The 20692-nt window shown below is 47.2% G+C and overlaps 1 protein-coding gene and 1 long non-coding RNA gene across 15 annotated transcripts in view; one reads left to right on the top strand and one right to left on the bottom strand.

The window, feature by feature from the left end:
- Positions 1–20692, bottom strand: part of KLC1 (kinesin light chain 1) — a 71173-nt gene that overhangs the window by 4188 nt on the left and 46293 nt on the right. The window contains exons 12-16 of one of the 14 annotated variants that reach the window (XM_025391428.1): positions 19288–19396; positions 17199–17360; positions 9332–9462; positions 4492–4558; positions 1986–3387 (exon numbers count right to left, since the gene is read on the bottom strand). In XM_025391428.1, coding sequence (XP_025247213.1) covers positions 3322–3387; positions 4492–4558; positions 9332–9462; positions 17199–17360; positions 19288–19396 — 535 coding nt within the window. In that variant the 3' untranslated portion in view covers positions 1986–3321. Of the gene's footprint in view, positions 1–1985; positions 3388–4491; positions 4559–9331; positions 9463–9629; positions 10907–11509; positions 11561–17198; positions 17361–19287; positions 19397–20692 lie in introns of those variants that run through there. The other 13 variants (XM_025391430.1, XM_025391427.1, XM_025391431.1 and 10 more) reach the window with 13 other exon arrangements.
- On the top strand, positions 15165–16466 carry LOC112628540. The gene is made up of 2 exons (XR_003120440.1): positions 15165–15554; positions 15592–16466. It is a non-coding gene; the product is annotated as an uncharacterized LOC112628540 (long non-coding RNA).

Raw genomic sequence — 20692 nt, 5'->3', positions numbered from 1 at the left:
AGGGTGGGACAATCTGTTGAAAACCTTCACATTATCAAGGTTCTCTGACCCTAAAGTTAAGAACCACTGGCATGAACATAGGAAAAAATTATTTTGGGGTTGGATTTTTACAAAACAGCCTTTCTGCAAAAGTGCAGGGATTCTACAACAGCAAATAAAACATTTTATTTCTGTAATTGAACATAAGCAATTCCAAATGCTTTTCTAGGCAAGACGTGCCGGCGATTAGAAAATGAGACAGCTTAAAGACAGAGGTACATTTAACAGAAAACACGCCTGGAAGCTCGGCCGGCCCCGCCCATGCTGGCTCAGTTCCTGCCCTGGAGGGAAGGGGCCGAGGGGCTTCCTGTCCCAGGGAACTCCCACCACAGCAGTCTGCAGAAGGGCTGGCTTGGCCAGCACTGACCCAGGACCACTGACCATCCCCTTAGGGAGGCACCACACCCTGGGGAGCACAGTCCCTCTTGTCCCGAAGACCCTTCCTCAAGGACCACGTGCCCTGACCCTCACTGCCTCACCATATCATAAAACACTTTAAAACCACTTAAGTTCTTCCCCACAACGTTGGGGAACTAATTGTAAACAGAATACACGTCTACATATCAGCCCTAAGACAGCTGGCCCTGCTGCACATGCAGCCGGCCGGCCCTAGCAAGACATGGTCAGAGCTGGTGAGTGCTCTACAGTATTCAGAAATCTGACAACAGTGTACACACAGCTCACAAGTCAGTGCAAACAGAAGCTAATGACACCCTCTAAGAAAATTCCATACAGTTATGACAATGGAAAACCTGTTATAGATTGTAGCCGTACATTTTTAGCAATGTTTAATACATCTTACTATAAACACTGAATTTCTAATTACATGATATTTCTAGCAGCTTAATCCAGAAAATAACGATGTGAATTCCTCCATCACTGTAAACACAAGACCAAGTGCTGCCCATGAGAGGGCCCCTGTGCCACCCGCGGGCACCACCAGCCTCCGAGGACCCCTGAGCCGCACACTGCTGCTGCTTCAGGGAAGCAGTCATGTCACAGGACTCCCCAGGGCCTGGTTTCTGCCACAGCTGCACCAACTACCCAGAGACAGGCTGTCCGCCCGCAGATCCAGACGCTCCCATAGTGAGTATTTTGACAGCAACTCTGAAGAAACAGGTGCTGACTCTCACGTGGGGGTACCCTCACCAGAAAGAGAACACAGGAGGAGGGATGGCTGGGCCTACCATTTCTCTGCTCTGAAGGGAAAAATTCAGACCGCCAGATGGGAAATGGCTTAAATCACTGCACTTCTATTGGGTGGGGGGGGGTTCAAACATCAGGGACTCAGATACTCAGATTCCCTTGCCCCTTCCCTCTCTGAAACATGAACCTTCCTTTACGAGCTGGCTTCAAGGAGGCCTTCTGGCTTCTCTTATCCCAACACACAGTGCTCCCACAGCCACAGTGCTGCAGAGGCCACGTCGGCCCTAAGGTCCCATGGCTGGACGCCACAGCAGGCTCCACAGAGGCCCCACACAACCTCGTCTGCACCCATCAGTCTGAAGAGGTTAAAATTCAACTCCATATTCAGCCTTGTGTTTATTTCTTCTAAATGCCCTTTCTCCTTTCCAGAGAACTGTCACTAAGGGAAACTGTCTGGGTTCCAAACTCTGCTCAGCATCCTCACAGGGAGAAGGCACCCCCCACCACAAGGGAAGCTCCAGAGCCCTCTTGCCCGTCGCCTGTGCACAGACATAGCCCACTACGGGGGCAGCCACGGCACCTGTCAAAGGAAGCTGCTCTACACCCCCCTTTTTTGAGGGGGTGGCTTCTCACAACCCATCAAATTTTATATATTTATGGGGGTTTTTTTTTGGTAGACACAGGGACTCGCTGTGTTGCCCAAGCTGTTCTTGACCTCCTGGGCTCAAGTGATCCTCCCACCTCAACCTCCCCAAGTGCTAAGATTACAGGATTACAGGCATGAACCACCGCACCCAGCCATATATATGTAACATTTTTTCTTTTAATCCTATCCACTATTACAGAACCTATCAAATTTCCTTTAACACCTCTATGTAGCATTTAGAAAGTAAGCTCCTGACCCATCAGAATCTGCAAAAATGGAGTCAGAAGCCTCAGAAAAGGAGCCACGGCCACAGGTGAGCCGCTGGGGACAACACTGGCTCCATAGGGCAGCGCCTGTGCCAGGCACTCGCTGACGACTACATGGAGCTTGTCTTATGGAAACAAATACGTTTTCACAAACACAGCAGTCCTGCGACATGAGACGGGATGAAATGAAATGAAACTTTTAAAGGTATTTTAAAGCCTAGCCTTATATCAAAACCCCAGGATGCTCTGTCCCCAGCCTTCAGCCCCGTGCCCCACGGGGAGCTTCCAGGGACTGAAGGCGACAAGTGTGAGCCTCTGCTGTGCCATCACCTACCCTGTTACATGACAGCGGCAAGCTGACCTTTCACGGGATGGCCAGCATTTCAGACCGCCGCTCCGTTCCGTAGCCTGGCTGGCTGCCATGGAGGTGGCGCTTCTGAGCGCCAGTCTTTGGAATCACTGCTTACCTCGGCCTCTGTTTTGTAGGCTCTTTACCTATGGGCTACTCTGTGGACAGCTAAGAAATACAGCCTCAGCACTGATTTGAAAAGGTTCCTGTCAGAGTCCACTGTGCTCCCTCATTCTATAAAGCTTAAGCTTTTAAAAAGTGAAATGCACGTCTCTATGGGCTTCGTGTGCGGGGCCTCCAGGAGAGAACACTGCTCAAAAGGGGTGGGCATGGGGCCCAGGACCACCCTGGGGACCTCGGAAACGGACCCAGAAGACGCTCCTGCTGGGAGGGGATTCACTCCCACTGACCAGGAGGTCCGCCACGCTTCAGGCTTTACTGCCGCAGATCACTAAACGCCTACCGTCTGAAAGGGTACTTCATGTTTCCAGGTTCTTAGTTTACAGCCTTATTACAACATTATAATTTAGAAGAGAGTTTGGTGTCATGGCAAAAAGCTGGCAGGCAGGAAGTGCAACAGCATCCGTCAGCAGGAGCCGACCCCCCACGTGCTGAAGCCACCTCGGCCTCCGTGCGCCGGCCTGGCCGGGTCGCGGTCGAGGCAGCTCCTGGCACTGAGACTGCAGGCCGGGTGACAGAATGCTGGGGCAAGGTCGCCCGGGTGTTTTGAAAAGGCACCTCCAAGGTTGGTGGACGTCACTATCTAGAAAGGAAGCCAAGGAGTGCGGCTGGCGCCTCCGGGCAGGGCGGTGAGGGGCGTGGCAGGGCAGGGCAGTCTCACACTCCCAAGGCAGGTTACCTAGCCCTGCCGGCCCTCAGTGGGCCAGGTCAGTGTGGCTGGCACTCAGAGCTCGCGAGTCGGCCAGACAATTATTTCGTTCCTGCATGAAAAAACAAATAGAAAAATTACACTTAACCAGGACTTCAAATGATGCCAGCTTCAAACGGCCTCAGGCCTAACAGTACCAGCTGCACAGCTAAATCTAGGTTGGCACTCGAGAGGCCCAGGGGTCAATGTGGAAACTCCAAGAAACCAGAGGACAAAACACTGGGTCAGCTACAGAACCCTGTAAAATGAAGAGACTTTCTTTCCTCTCATCATTAGGGGTGCTTCAAGCAGTATGTCCAGCACCCTACAAGCCTCTTCAGCAGCCACCGAGAAGGGGGCTGGGGAAAAGCTTTCCTGAGGTGGCTGCCTCCCAAGAGTGATGGGGGACAGGTCGGGCCGCTGACCTGTCTGTGAGGATTAGTGGATCTGGACAACTGGGAGGGCAGTGCCTGGCCACTGTCGCGAGCTCTTAGCACCAGCACAGGGGCGGGCGGGGACTGCCAAGTCCCAACAGCTCGAGCTGCCGGGCGGGCTCCAGGCACCTGGGTAACAGGCAGGTTCTAGAGCAGCCACAGGCACCCGGCCACCCACTGACAGCCACACCAAAACGGCCTCCGTGATGGGGAAGGGAGCCAGTACTTTCAGATGTGAACCTGATGTGTCTGTGTGAGATCCAGACAGCTTCACCAAGTGCTCAAGATTTTAGTGTCAGAGTGACAACATGTTAGTCATCATGTTAATAAGGTTTTGAATACTTTTAAACTCTGAACAACAGCTTAAGTAGATAATTAATTATTAATAGTTATAAACTTAGGAGAGGCTAAAATCAAACAAACTAATACAAACTAGTAATTGGTCAAGCTTTGACAGTAGTTTAACAGAATAAATTAATTAGGTTACACTATTTTTAAAGACCATTTGAGATCATTAATTAATATTCTGAGAATGCTCACATGTGAACATGCCCATAATGCACATAACCAGTGGTGAAGCAGAATATTAAACACGACTGTCACAACTGGCTGTCCAGGAACAAACGTGGTGGTGGCCCCAGCCCTCTGCAGGAGCAGGGGCGGAGCACGGACCGGGTGTGGATCTGCAGACCTGCCAGCGTGGTCTGGGCAGCCTAGGACACAACTCGGGGTAGGCTCCTTACTTGAAAGCGATCTTCAGCAGCCTTGCCACCCACGTTAAGGACATTCAGAGAGCTGGCACGCTTCATGCTGCAACCCGGACACGGACATGCAAGGACAAACGATCAGCACATTGGTCAACCAGCAACAGGAAGCACAAGCAAAGCCCCTCCAAGGCCTCTGTGACACGGGGGCTTCTCGGGACCTTGCCTTCATCTTGCTCAGGTAACAGGGGAGTCCTGGGTCTCACTCTATTTAGTGCCCAGGAGAAAAGAGCACAGCTTCTCTGCATCTTTCACAGCAAAATGCTGCTTTTAAAGTACCATATGCAAACTCAAAGTGTCCTTAGACTTGCACTTTTAAAAAGTGGCTCATGGGGCCGGGCGCGGTGGCTCACACCTGTAATCCCAGCACTTTAGGAGGCCAAGGCGGGCGGATCATGAGGTCAGGAGATCGAGACCATCCTGGCTAACACGGTGAAACCCCACTTCTACTAAAAATACAAAAAATTAGCTGGGCGCGGTGGCATGTGCCTGTAATTCCAGCTACTTGGGAGGCTGAGGCAGGAAAATCATCTGAACCCAGGAGGCAGAGGTTGCAGTGAGCCAAGATCACGCCACTGCACTCCAGCCTGGGCAAAAGTGAGACTCCATCTACCAAAACAAACAAAAGAAAAGCCAGGCGCGGTGGCTCACGCCTGTAATCCCAGCACTTTGGGAGACTGAGGCGGGTGGATCACTTGAGGCCCAGAGTTCACAACCAGCCTGGGCAACATGGTGAAACCCTGTCTCTACTAAAAATGCAAAAAATTAGCCAGGCGTGGTGGCACACACTGTCATCCCAGCTACTCTGGAGGCTGAGGCACAAGATTCACTTGCACCCAGGAGGCAGAGGTTGCAGTGAGCCGAGATCACACCACTGTACTCCAGCCTGGGCGACAGAGCAAGACTGTCTCAGACAAAAAAAAAAGGTGAACCATCTGGGAGCAGAGGCTCTGCCTTCATCTGATGGTTTTCAGGGAGGGCGCTCAAGGGATCATGTCAGACTCATCACCATTAAGGGATCATGAGGAGACACTCAAAACTCACTGCTAAAAGAAGATGCATAAATATACTATTTTTTATCTTTCTATATTAAAAGCAGGGAAATCAACTTTATTGTTAGTAAAATAAACTCTGAAGTCAGTATTTCTCTACTTAGAAAACAAAATTAAAGTCATGGCTCTCCATTTAAAGAAATACAGGAATTTATACATATATTTACTTTTCCTCCCATCTGATGTATTTAAAATACTTGATGAAATAGCCTATAAATTATCTGTATCCCAGTCATAAAATGACTATCATTGTTCACCACCACCATGGATGGCTTTGAACATAAACTCACCTGAAGTTTTAAAGCTAAAGCAACCGATACTGAGGGTTACTTAAATTCTGAACGTGAACTGCATGCAACATGGACAGTGAACATGAGCACAGCAGTTCCTGGGCAAGCCAAGGATGGTGGCTGCGAGGCTGAGGCACAGCCTTGAAGGGTGACAGGGACAGCCTCACACAGGACACTGGGATGGGGCTGAAAGCCCAGGGCACCCGCCCGTGTGTCAGCAGTGCTGTGAGCACAGCGCCTGGCACATGGTAGATACTCAGCCAGCCCCTGCTGAACAACTGCACCAAAAAACCTGAATTTCCTTATCCCCAAGCAAAACTCACCCCCAAAATGTCCCAACCAGGTCAAAACAAAAACATCCCAATGAAGCCCGCAACAGACATTGCTGGAGTCCTAAACAGGCTTTTCTCTACCTAGAACCACTCAAGAACCAAGTATAAAATCAAACCAAATCACAAGTAAATTATGATCTGACATAATTATTCTTGCTATAAAGTGGCCATTAACTTTTTTTTTGAGACGAACTTTCACTCCATCGCCCAGGCTGAAATGCAGTGGTATGTGATCTTGGCTCACTGCAACCTCTGCCCCACTGGGTTCAAGCGATTCTCCTGCCTCAGCCTCCTGAGTAGCAGGGACCACAGGCATGCGCCACCCGGCCCGGCTAATTTTTATATTTTTAGTAGAGACGGGGTTTCGCCATGTTGGCCGGGCTAGTCTCAAACTTCTGATCTCAAGTGATCCGCCCACCTTGGTCTCCCAAAGTGCTGGGATAACTGGCATGAGCCACCGCACCCAGCTGCCATTAACTCTTTTTAAAAGAGCTACACAACCTTCCCTCAAACCCTTTTACGAAACGAAAGAACTCAAATCCTCAACGTCTCTTCCTACCACTCTTGCAAACTGCCTTGTTTGAACACATGGCATTCCAAACCTTTCAGGACAATAACTGTTAGGAGTCAGCCAAACAGCAAGCTGCTAACACCCTGGTCCTGCTACGTCCAGCTCAGCGATTCTCAAAAAGCAGCCCCGGGTCAGCAGCCCCAGCACCGTGGGAACTTGTGTGAAACACAAATTCTGAGGATCAGGGACTCGGGAATTAGAAACTCAGGGGTGGGGCCTCACAGTCTCTGTCTGAAAAAACCCTCCAAAAGATGTCTGAGACTACTGTCTAGTTAATTAAAACAGTCACTCTTATTTGGAAAGATTATGCAGTTGTATGCATTTTACGGGATGCAATTTCCAAAGTCATGTAGAAAACGTTAGTCCGTGCAAGCGTGCATCTATGTCACATGGTTCAGGCTGGCAGAGCTGTAGCCCCGTGAACACTGACCACAGTTCTAACCCTGGGGGCTGGTCACACACTGTTATACTTTTATCATGGCAAAGACAGAAAACATGAAAAAACAGAACAACTCTGAGAGCTATCATGTGGGAGTGTGGTCCAACTTACAACACTCAGCACCAGAATTGGACTCTGCACTTAAAAGGCTTCAAAACTTAAGAACCTCAAACAATGAGTGTGTTCCCCTCCAGGAATTAAATAATGTCCAGAATGCTCTCTCTGGGGCATCATGTAATTCCTGGAGGGGACCTGAGAGCCGCTGCGTGACTCATCAGATCATTCCAAGGAAGGGACACCAAGCAGTCACGCAGCCTGCTCAGACCCTCTCAATGCTGTAAGAAGAAACGTGTCATCTCAAAATTCATCGAGAGGCAGGTAGTGACCTATCATTTTGGTTCTGGAAATCTGTAAACATTTTAAAATAAGATCACTATTCCAAAGGCAATTTAGAATCTATTCCCCCCAAATAAGAGTTCATTTGTTTCATCGTAAGCAATTTGCTACTAAATCCCCAGAAACTTCCAGAAGTCCAGTCTTCAAATCCTGGGATCTTCCAGGGAGTTTTCAGAATGAACATCTGTGGGGCTCCTAAAACTCCCTCTCCAGAAATGGGCTGGAAAACACTTGTGAGAAGCTCCTTACAAAAGTCACGTCACTCCTCTTGCCTCAGGCCTGCACCTCTCTCACAGCCATGAAGAGAAGTCTCCCTCCACAACAGAGACTCCCACAGGGACACCAAGCAGACAAGAGGTGAGCCCTACCACCAAGGGGCTGGGCCATCTCTGGCCAATCCACACCCTGGCCGTGTGTGGCAGCAGGTCTAAGGGCTTAGGTCATCAGGGATACTGAGAGGGATGAAAAAGTGGACATACTTTTTAAAAAATAGCTTTTAAAAGACAAAATAGGCCAGATGTGGTGGCTCACGCCTGTAATCCCAGCAATTTGGGAGGCTGACGTGGGAGGATCACCTGAGGTCAGGAGTTTGAGACCAGCCTGGCTAACATGGTGAAACCCCGTTTCTACTAAAAATACAAAAAATTAGCCGGGTGTAGTGGCGCGTGCCTGTAATCCCAGCTACTCAGGAGGCTGAGGCAGGAGAATTGCTTGAACCCAGGAGGCGGAGATTGCAGTGAGCCAAGATTGTGCCATTGTACTCCAGCTTGGGGAACAAGAACAAAACTCCGTCTCAAAAAAAAAAAAAAGGCAAAGTAACAAAACAACTGATGAGGCACATAACTTTAATATTTCCAATATGTTCTCCAGAAAAACTCGGTTTCACCATCCTGAGGTGATCAGACTTCTTACAGAACTTAAAGTGGGATCACTTGTAAAGTAGTTTTACTAGGAATCAATCTCTAAAAAGTCGGTACCATTTAGGAAGTCAGAGTTACACAGAATGGCTGGCAAAAGCCTGCCTCATGAGAAATATGCCCAAGCCAGGAGCAGCTGCCCAGAGTGACGCTGGACAGTGCAGCAGGGGTGATCTGTCAACTCTATGCACCATGTTAAAAACAAAGGATATCTTAAGAACCAAATTCCTTTGACAACTTAAATGTTATTTTTCTAAAGACTCTAAGACTCATGACTCAAACCTTTTTTTAAACATATGAAAAGCCTAAGGTTTTGAAAATCTCCTTATAATAAAGTCTTGAGAGTTCTGATGCTATTTGAAACCATTTTCTCCCTAGTATAATACTGTATGAGATTTAATATAGTTGTAGCTAATATCCGATTTATCTAAAAGATTAAAAATTTTAAAGAATTTAAACTAATGCTAATTTAAAAAACAATGCGTATCTAAAGTAAACAAGTTCAAAATGCTCAATGTTTTAATATAAATTCCCACATTTCATTGCTAAGGCTTTCTTAGAACATGTGACAGAATTTTAAAATTCCATAAATTTCTTTTAAAGGTATTAGCACTTCAGCCACTAACAGGAAGTTACCCAATTATTTCTCAGCCTGTCCTGGGAAAAACCTAGGTGGCAACTATGAAACCCTTCCATTGTGAGAGTACGGGAACCAACTGGAGTGTCTTTCCTGGCGTCTGTGGGTGAGGAAGGCTGCGCTAGGAAGAGAAGCGGCCCAGGGCCGGCGTGCACGGGAGTCGGAGAGCTGGAAGAGATAGTTACCCGGGGTTCTTTGGCTCACTCTCTCGTGAACTTCCTCCCTTCAGCTTCCTAACCAGCTTCTCACTGCTGCGTCTAATGGAAGCCCGGAGTTTGCTAAAGGAACCACTGCGTTTTAAAGATCCAGTGCCATCCTGAAAAAAACGTGAACAAATGTGAAGCTGCAGGTGGTTCTCCCTCCCGCCCACAACAGCCACACTGGGTGCAAATAAGAGCGCCACCACGGTCACCCTGCTCGCCAGCAGCTCACTGCTGACAGAGTCTTGCAGAAACCACCAATTACCATGTACGTAAACATACTTTTAACTAAACATTATCCACTTTTAATTTCATTAAAGATAATCCAATGATCATGAAAACCTTTAGACATAAGGAAGCTCATTCAAACAAAAGTGATCGCATCCCAAAAGCAATATGAATCCTACTGCTATTCTGAGACAAAAGCCGACACACAGTCTCAAGAAAATTAAAGCAGCTTCTAGGAATATTATCAAAATCGACTTCCACATTTAACAGATATGTAAGCATCTGGTCCAAGTAACACAGTAGAGGACCCAAACCATTTGGATCTGACAGAGGCTCTTCCTTTTAACAGTTTCATCTAAATGCAATAGTTGGAGGTGCTGTTTCCTTCAGTAAATGTTACAGAACAGTTTCCTTAAATGTTAACTATAAAGGTGGCTGGAAAATTAAATAAAATGCTCATTCTATACAAATAACTAAAAATCCTCAGACAACCTTGTAGGGAGGAGAGTGCCCAGCTCTCATCTTAATTGATTCAGGTATTAATAAGTGAAATACTTGGCAGAATCTGAACATGAAAATAAAAAGCACAGTGAAGAAAATGTGCAGACAGCAGCACTTCTTCTTGGAAGGAATTCCTTGGTGAGAGGAACTGTCACCCCATGACCCCAGCAGCTCTGCCATGTGGCGTTTCATGGATAAAGAGTGAGAGAAGTTCTACCAAGCAGACAGACACCAAGACACAGGTCAGTCGGAGTGAGTTTATTAGAAGTTAGAAAGACACAAATACACAAATCACTGAGCACTTCAAGATTAGTAGAGAAAAGCAGAATGCCCGAATTCCACACACAGACTACACAGCAAATGCTACTGGGGCGTATCCTAGGGAGACCCGGAGTCCGAGCAGGAACCCCAGGGCTCTAAGTACCATGGGGCACGTGCGGCACATGCCTTGCTCTAAGGCTTAGTTACGTCAACAGGTCACCGTCATGCCATTGCAACAACACCTTGTGTGACACTTAACTACCTGTTATCAGAGTGAACAGCTAATCGCTCTTAATTTTTAAACTCGTGTATTACACAGTAAATGAATTTTATTAATACAATTTATATTACTAAGTACATATCTGGCAAAGCTACATGTATACAGAAATCAGGAACCCCCCAAAAAGGACAGCAGCACCGAAAGGAATGGCCAGTTCACAGAGAGGTGCAGCTCTGACAAGATCCTAGGGGGCTGCTAGACACAGCGGGCAGCACTGGAGAGAGAAGGGAAGCTGCGGGAGGCGCCACCCGTCATGCAGGAGACAGTGTGAGAGTCACGGGCGGCTAGGCCTGTCAGACAGAAAGGAGAGAGAAAACCCACGTGAAACCGCGGCGAGGAAAGGCAGCAGGCTCTGCATGGTGCAGCCTGGCTTACAGTATTTCTAGGTCACAAGTCTCAGCAGCCTTCTGAGTGGCTTTAGGACTGGGATGACCTTCTGCCTGCTTCTACCAGCCCAGCATAAAGCAGGTGCTGGGCCTCATGGTGCATTTCATAGAATTCAGACTGGTCCATTCCCAATGGTCAGCAAAGTAAATTTCAACACTTTAAGAGTAAAGATTGGCAATGTATTAGAAATCTCCTTGACACTTAGTGTAAAAGGCTTTACAAGTAACTGTACATAAGGAGATTATGCAATGAGAAACATAGGGACCAAAATAAAGGCTACAGGTATGACTTTCATTCTCTTAAAAACACATTTTAGACATTTCAGAAACTTTAGGAAACCACGGACTTTAAAAGTCTACAGCCCATTTTAAACATGCAGTTGATAATCCAAAAGAAAATTAATTTCCACAGGCAGCAATGCGTCCTGGGTCCTGCCAGATTGGAAAGCCGACGTCTCGACAGAAGCACCAGACGGCAGGGCCTGCGCCCCGCCCGCTCGGACTCACCATGGGACGCTGAGCAAGTCATTTAACCAGCCCGAGCTTCATTTTTCTCATCTTTAAAATGGAAAAATAACACTTGTTACCAACACCTCAAAAATGTTGGGAGGACAAGAAAACATAAGTTTTTGCTGCTCTTTAGAAAAAGGATGCTAAAATGCTAACACAGCGTCATCAACAGTGCAGCCCTTGCTGTTCATTTCAAAACTCAGTGCTACACTACAGTAGTGTTATGATAATACACCTGAACTAAATACTTGGCAGAGCACAGAAGATTCATTTCACTCAGATTCAAAAGTATTTCATGTGACACACACACACGCTCACTCATGCTCTCTCTCTCTCCCCACTCTGCAGCTGCTGGAGTAGCAAGCTGACAACTGATAGCTGGGCAATGGGCCCAGGAGTCCCAGAATTGGGGTCCGGCCCAGCTGCCTCCTCCTCCCTGAGCCTCTGCAGACCCAGACCAGCACCTGGAGTTGGCAATGGAGCGGGTCTGCCCCACTCTGGGTCAGTCGCCCAGGCTGGAGTGCAGTGGCCTGATCTTGCCTCACTGCAAGCTCCGCCTCCTGGGTTCACGCCACCTGAGGACCTTGGCTGTGAGAACCAGGGGGAAGGCCGGCGGCTGCCCTGGCCCAGGCAGACTTCCTTTCAACTGGACTTCAGGGCCTGGGAGGATTCACTGCATTCTAACAGCTTAAGAAACTGTCTACCTCTTTATATTGCTGGGAAAGAATATTCACATTACAAAAGTGGGTTATCTGAGCAGGATTAAAAGGATAATGTGTTCACAGTTTAAAAATATGCAGTCATCATTATTATCTATATACAGTGGGATTTCAGAAAATTTGGTGCTTTTTACATTTATTTATTTTTGGCATATTCTAGTTGTCTTACTAGTGTAATTTGAGACAGAGTCTGGCTCTGTCGCCCAGGCTGGAGTGCAGTGGCATGATCTTGGCTCAATGCAGCCTCCACCTACTGGGTTCAAGCAATTTCCTGCCTCAGCCTCCTGAGTAGCTGGGATTACAGGCATGCACGACCATGCCTGACTGATTTTTGTTTTTTTCGTACAGAGGAGTTTTCACCATGTTGGCCAGGCTGGTCTCGAACTCCTGACCTCAAGTGATCCGCCTGCCTCGGCCTCCCAAAGCCCTGGGATTACAGGCATGAACCACCGTGCCCAGCCCTTAGTGTAATTTTTAAAAAATAAAAATCCATCTATTTCTAACAATATATTCCATTCCCCAATAATCCTAGGTAAGAATTTAGTGTATTTGAAACGTGTAGAAATCTTAACATGGGAGCAGTGCGAAAAGAATGGCAAGACGGAGAGAGGCTGCTTCAAAAGGCCCCAGCAGAGCTGGTGACCTGCAGACAGACAAAGGTGGTGCAGCTGGGAGGCGGACCTCAGGCTCCACCTGGGGTGGCTCTGTGTGTCTCCTCAGGCTCCACCTGGGGTGGCTCTGTGTGTCTCATGGGACCACCGTAAAGACAACTGGGTAATGATGAAACAGCCCGAGGGACTCCCACATTCCAACAGGGACCTGGTGCTGGTGGCTGACACATGCACATCACACCATGAACATGAAGCCACACGGACAGCAGTTGTAAGAGGACCAGTTTTATCCAGAAAAGGATTTGTGTGCACAAAGCAGCTGCACTTTCAGAGGCAAGACCATGAGAGAGAGCCAACTGAGGCTCACGGTGACAGCGGCTTCCAGATCTGCATGTGTCACACGAAACGAGGTCATAGAAGTACCGCTGTCAAGTAGTTTAATCACAGTCCCTACAGTGTGTACCTAAAGGAGAGAACTGTCCTTCCCTGGACAAACCACGCACCAGGTCGAGACCTCGATCCAGACACTCCCTGCACATTACCAGCATCTGTCACCACCTGCTTTCCTTCTCAGTTCTATGTGACACCAACGCCCAGGACCCACAGGGGACGATTATCATTAATCAGTTTGTCCTTTCTTTGACCACATAACTCTGTTTTAAATGTTACTTATGAATATTTTGAAAAACTGAGCCCAATATCTGGTGTATGTGGTTATTATAACTTAATCAAAAGCTGTCACATTCATTCCTGGCAGTCACTTCTGCTGAAGCTATGACTTCCCAACAGGGAGCACAATGTTTTTCCCTATGGTAGTAGTTTTCAACCTTTTAAAAAGCATTAAAATGCCTTTTAGGCTGATGCAGGAGAATCGCCGGAACCCGGAAAGCAGTGAGCGGAGATTGCGTCACTTAACTCCAGCCTGGGTCACCTCCGTCTCAAATATATATATATACACATGTATATGTGTGTGTGTATGTGTGTGTGTGTATATATATATATATAAAAATATAAATAAAATTGAAATCACATTTTCTCACTATAAATATATAACAAGTTATTCTAATAAACGAAACAAGAACAATAAAGCTACCTTTATAAAATCCAAAAATTTGAAATCTGAAGTTATAGGTAACAGGGATAGTTGTTTTTTTGAGACAGTCTTGCTCTGTCACCCAGGCTGGAGCGCAGTGGCGCGATCTCGGTTCACTGCAACCTCTGCCTCCAGGGTTCAATTCCCCTGCCTCAGCCTCCGAAGTAGCTGGGATTACAGGCGCCTGCTACCATGCCTGGCTAATTTTTGCATTTTTAGTAGAGACAGAGTCTCCCCATGTTGGCCAGGCTGGTCTCAAACTACTGACCTCAAGCGATCCACCCGCCCTGGCCTCCCAAAGTGGTGGGATTACAGGCATGAGCCACGGCACCCGGCCACAGGTATAGTCTTTTTTTTTTTTGAGACGGAGTCTTGCTCTGTCACCCAGGCTGGAGTGCAGTGGCGCAATCTCAGCTCACTGTAAGCTCCGCCTCCCGGGTTCACGCCATTCTTCTGCCTCAGCCTCCCGAGTAGTTGGGACCACAGGCGCCCACCACCACACCTGGCTAATTTTTTGTATTTTTAGTAGAGACGGGGTTTCACCTTGTTAGCCAGGATAGTCTCGATCTCCTGACCACCCACCTCAGCCTCCCAAAGTGCTGGGATTACAGGTGTGAGCCACCGCGCCCGGCAAGGTATAGCCTTAACATTTACCACAACACCTGATATATTTGTCTTTTTTAACTTAATTGCATAATACTGAAAAAAATCTTGATGTACACAAATAAGTGACTACAGTGGTAACAGTTTGCTGTGCAATCTCAGGGAAATCTTCACTTAAACAGAAACAGCATGATAAACTTTGTTCTAACATCCATATAAAGACAAACTAATGTGCTGACCTGCACTGTGTTAATATCTAAATCAAACAACATTTAATATGGGCCCCTTTTATTGTCTCTAATTATCCCTCAATAAAGTTGACTAAAAATTAATACCTGTGTGTATATTGCCCTCACTACCTTTTAAAAAATAAGTCAGTGGTTTATGCCTATAATCCTAGCACTTTGGGAGGCCGAGGCAGGCAGATCACGAGGTCAGGAGTTAAGAGACCAGCCTGGCTAACATGGTGAAACCCCGTCTCTACTAAAAATAAAACAATTAGCCAGGCATGGTGGCGTACGCCTGTAATTCGAGCTACTCAGGAGGCTGAAGCAAGAGAATTGCTTGAACCAGGAGGCAGAGGTTGCAGTGAGCCAAGACAGCACCACTGCACTCCAGCCTGGGCAACAGAGCGAGACTCTGTCTCGGGAGGAAGAAAAGAAAATCACAAGTTGGTCGAGTTCAGCATTCTGCCTTCTCAGAACCTTAAGAGTTGTGGGGAGATCGGGTTGGGGGCCAAGGTCTTCCTGTGAAGACTCTGAGGCAGCCTCAGCCGGCCCGCCCAGTGAATTCACTCACTTTATCTAAGACTCCATCTGAAGACGGGGCTGCCTCCATGCGCAAAGTGAGTTTAGGAACCACTGCACTGGACAATTTAAAACTCAGATTGTTTTGGTAGATCACCCATAGCCAACGCATCCTGGGATGAATTCCATCGAAGCTGCAGAGCTACCAAGTATATTGCTCACGAAAGGGACACACCGGAAACACAGCCTGCGCACGGCCTATGTAATCAGGTGTCCAGAGTGAGAAAGGAAGCGTGTATGTAATCAGGTGTCCAGAGTGAGAAAGGAAGCGTGGAGGGAGGAAATCAGCAGGCACGCGGAGAGGCAGCTGCTTCATCCACAGCAGCGACACTTCCAGCCCGCGGGCCTGACGGGGACACCTGCACTCGAACCCGCTGCAGTGGACATGTGACGAGGACACCTGCACATGAACCAGCTGCAGTGCACACGAGCAGTTCTCCTTCCTCTCCGAGTCCATCTTTAAGATGGTGACAGAGCTCTGAATTGTCACAATTTTATCATCAGATGATTTCATGTCAACATGGACCTAGAAATACTGTCTCAAGAGAAACCTCCTCCAGAACTTCATTCAAGAGTATCACAATCTACACCCTGGCTCCTAGAGCCTAGATAAAGGACTTCCCTTCTATACGAAGCATGCAGGTACGACAGCAACCAAGAGAAGAGTACAGTACACAGTTCTGACAGAATGCGGGCGACAGGGAGGCCTGCGGGCCAGGATTTCAGTTTTAGACTACTGCCCCACTGGGGCTGAGTGGGCAAAGCTGATGCTGATTGGTTGTCTTGGCACAGAAAAAAAACCAAAGCAAGAAAGCTGCCAGATAAAGACAGTCAAAGAGAATGTTCTCCCTCAAATTTTGCTACTAACATTTTTTATAAAATATTTATTTAGAATGCTAGCTCCTACCAAATTGCTATAGGTATAGAAAATCCTTAAAGAATAAAAGGATTTACATTATAAGAAAGCCCAAAACTACAATTTGGCAGAACATGTGTAGAATTATAACTAATCAAACTGCACTATGGCAACTTCAAAAAACCAACTGTGCCCCTAGATGAGTCAAATGCCGCCTTCAACTCTCCCTGACAAAAGCAAAATACCAAAGACACCAGCTTGTGTATTTAAAAAAAATCCATGTGCTAAAAAATTCACTGGAGAAAAAATGTCCAGAAGGCCACACGGTCTTTGGCAACCACTGGATAAACAGCAGTGGTGAGGAATTTCCAGGGGCAAACCAGTAAAACCTAGAGGGGCCTGTGCAGCCTCTCAGGCACATGGGGGCTGGCAACCATGAAGAGCCCCAAAGATCTGGACACCCTCTCAGGTGAAATGCAGGACGCTCAGGACTGAGGCAGGACATCAAGAGAGCAGCCACCTAAGCTCTTGGTTCTGACCCGTTTTCTAAAAACAAATTCTACTTACACAGCATCTCCCTTTAAAGCATTTCAACTCATTCTAACAAAATCTAGAGCAGCCTGGTCAGTGAAATTAGGAGCACTGGAGTTAGCAATGAAATGGGTGAGTTAAAGAAGCGAGTTAGTTACCTGCCACACTGATCCTGATATTAAAATGAAACCAGATAGGGATCATGCTTTAAATAGCCAGGACACTCAATCAGCATTTAAGTGCTCAAAGTTAAGCCAAACAGCTTTCATGGATTCCTGAGAAGAAAATTACCACTTTAAACAAATAACAGACTTAAGTATTAGCAGAAGTAAAGAACTTACAGAAAGCTTAATTGGCACTTAATTTGACAAAAGCAGAAGGTCTAGCACATGAGACAGGAGGAAGGCCTGGCAGGCACCACGTGGGGGCGCCTCCCGGAGCACGTGCCCGCTGTGTACTGTACTTACCCCGTTCCACTCTACGCTCATACTCACTTCCTCCCCTCCGTCAGGGCCACTCTCGTACTTGACCACGTCCACGTTGAGGCTCTCACGGCTCCTGCGCTTCTCCATGTTCTCAGGGTCATTGAGCACTTCCGCCACCCTCTGTTTGTGAACATTGTCAAGACCCTGTGAGCCAGGCAAGGGAAAATGGTTGGACCCATTAGCACTTCAGATTTTCTTAAGTATTTCTGAGATACTTGGCTAGAAAACAAAATACCAGTTCTTAATCACTGGAGGGAAAAAAACTGGAACAGTGGTTCCTTGGAGCGGGTGAGGGTGGAGGCGGGAAACTGGAGAGAAACACAAAGGACCCCTTAGGGGAACAGTGACGGGGCTTGGGTTGCACAGGGTGTGTGTCCATGTTCAATCATTCTGTGTCTATATCTAGGACTGGAACAGCTGGGTCATGTGGTTTTCTAAGTTTAACTTTTAGATAAGCCATCAAACTTCTCCAGTGCCTGCACCATTTTACATTCCCACCAGCAAGAAGACATGAGGGTTCCAGCCTCTCCACATCCTCACCAACACCTGTTATTTTCCATTTGTTCTCTTTTTTATTATAGCCAGTCTAGTGGGGATGAGGTAGTATCTCGCTGTGATTTCAGTTACTATTTCTATAATGACTAAAGATGTTGAGTGTCTTTTCATGTGATTGCTGGCCATCTGTCTATCATCTTCAGTAAAATGTCTATTCAGATCCTGTGCTCATTTTTTAATTGGGTTGACTTTTTTTCTGGATACCAAAACCTTATGAGATACATCATTTGCAAATATCTTCCCCCATTGCATGGGTGTCCTTTCACTTTTTCTTTTTCTTTTTTTCCTTTGAGACAGGGTCTCTCTCTGTTGCCCAGACTGGAGTGCAGTGGTATCATCTAAGCTCACTGTAACCTCCACCTCCCGGGTTCAAGCGATCCTCCCACCTCAGACTACCAAATAGCTGGGACCACAGGCATGGGCCAACACACTTGGCTAATTTTTAAAAAAAAATTTTGTAGAGACATAGTATCACTATGTTGCCCAGGCTGGTTTCGAACTCCTGAGCTCAAGGGATTCCCCCCACCTCAGTCTGCCAAAGTGCAGGAATTACAGGTGCTCACCACCACGCCCAGCCCCTTTCACTTTCTTGATGATGTCCTTAGATGCACAATAGTTTTTAACTTTGGTGAATCCAACAGATCTAGTTACCTAGTTTTTATTTTGCTGTTCACGCTTTTGGGGTCATATTCATGTTATTTTATTTTATTTTATTTTAATTTACTTTTTGAGACGGAGTCTCGGTCTGTTGCCCAGGCTGGAGTGCAGTGCACCGCGTGATCTTGGCTCACTGCAACGTCTGCCTCCTGAGTTCAAGCAACTCTCCTGCCTCAGCCTCCCGAGTAGCTGGGACTACAGGCTTGTGCCACTGCACAGTATTTTTAGTAGAGATGGGGTTTTGCCATGCTAGCCAGGCTGGTCTCAAACTCCTGACCACAGGTGATCTGCCCACGTTGGCCTCCCAAAGTGCTGGGATTCAGGTGTGAGCCACTGCGCCCAGTCTCACGCCTTTGTTTTTTTTTTTTTTTTTTTGCTTTTTTTTTGCTTTTTTTTGTTTTTTTTTCAATTGAGACGGAGTCTCATTCTCTCACCCAGGTGGCTGGAGTGCAGTGGCGTGATCTCGGCTCACTGCAGCCTCCACCTCCCAGGTTCAAGCGATTCTGCTGTCTCAGCCTCCCAAGTAGCTGGGATTACAGGATTACAGGCATGTGCCACACCACGGCAGGCTAATTTTTGTATTTTTAGTAGAGACAGGGTTTCACCATGTTGGCCAGGCTGGTCTCGAACTCCTGACCTCAGGTGATCTGCCCACGTTGGCCTCCCAAAGTGCTGGGATTACAGGTGTGAACCACTGTGCCCGGCTTCATGCTCTTTTAAACAATATAACTTTATTTGTTCAAACTAAAATAATCAACATTTTCTATTTCTAAATCAAGTTTTCAACAAAAGTCATGTAAAAGAGAACCATTAAATTCAAAGTTCCCAAGGGCCGGTTAAGGACAGAAGTATGACTGACCTGTTTACGAGACCTCATGGCAGCTTCTTCTAATGTTTCTGCAGCTTCAAATTTGCCCTGGCGTCTGTAAAGTGCCCCAAGGTTTTTTAGAGTGGTTGTAACAGTTGGACTGTAAGAAAGCACATGACATATAGAACTGTGACATATAAGCTGTGAACAACCACTATCAACAGCACATAATCTAAAGGACTGACAGACTTATGTTTTGGCTTGACTATATTTTAACTTTCTCTTGTACTTTTTTGAAACTGTAAAATTATGAAGAGTTCTTCCTTCTCAAGTAGCTCTGCCTCCTATGACCCTGGCCCTTCCTGTACACAGCCCCCTCAGGCCAGGCCAACACCATACTCCATCCAGGCTGAGGCGGCTCTCACAGACCACTGGCCACTCTGTCAACAGAAACTTCTGGGCCAGGTCTGTGTGGTGATCAGCATGCTTTCCCTGGAGACACCTTGGTCCGCACTGGCAATAATGACAAACAGTGCTCTGCATGTGCTGCTCACGTGCTCCCGTCTCCCTCAAGTACAGGGGAGAAGAGAGCAAAGCAGACCCTCCCTATCAGCGGGGTGTGAGGGCAGAGGATAAATGCTTCATGTACCAGGGAAGCAATAAGCAGATGGCCGAGAGGACGGCTGTGTTTCTGTGTTCTTTTTTATTTTTCAAACTGTATCATTAGGCTTGATGTTTCTGCATTCTTGATAGAGCAGACTTATTAAAAAAAATTATAAATAAACCTAGATTCATTTTAGCATAGATAAGTACTTCGAGAGATTTCTGTTCACTTTCTTACAATAGGCATTTTGGGTACAGAAATAAGCTATTTTCTATGTCTCTGAAACAAGTAATCTATGGTAAGTGTTATGGGAGCCCTGGAGAGGGTTCCTAGAGTTTTCTGAAAATAGATGAATGGTAGGCTGAGTCTCAAAGGATGAGGAAAGTTAAGAGTGGAAAGACACGGTGGCTCACGCCTATAATCCCAGCACTCTGGGAGGCCAAGGTGGGTGGATCACCTGAGGTCAGGAGTTCAAAACCACCCTGGCCAACATGGTGAAACTCTGTCCCTACTAAAAATACAAAAATTAGCCGGGCATGGTGGCGGGCGCCTGTAGTCCCAGCTACTCAGGAGGCTGAGGCAGGAGAATCGCTTGAACCTGGGAGGTGGAGGTTGCAGTAAGCCAAGATCGCGCCATTGCACTCCAGCCTGGGTGACAACAACGAAACTCCGTCTCAAAAAAAAAAAAAGAACGGAAAGGCAGTAAAACAGGTGGGCCACCTGGACCCAGGTATGGCAGCCATCACAGACGGCAGTCGGCACAGGCTCAGGCTCAAAAGGCAAGGCTCTAGGGCTGGCCATGGAGGGGCCTACACTTCCCTCTGCAGAGGACAAGGCCCCATGGGCCATGAG

The sequence above is a fragment of the Theropithecus gelada genome, chromosome 7b (genome assembly GCF_003255815.1).
Source record: "Theropithecus gelada isolate Dixy chromosome 7b, Tgel_1.0, whole genome shotgun sequence".
In the NCBI taxonomy this organism is placed as follows: Eukaryota; Metazoa; Chordata; class Mammalia; order Primates; family Cercopithecidae; genus Theropithecus; species Theropithecus gelada.
This window is presented reverse-complemented; position numbering and strand designations above follow the sequence as displayed.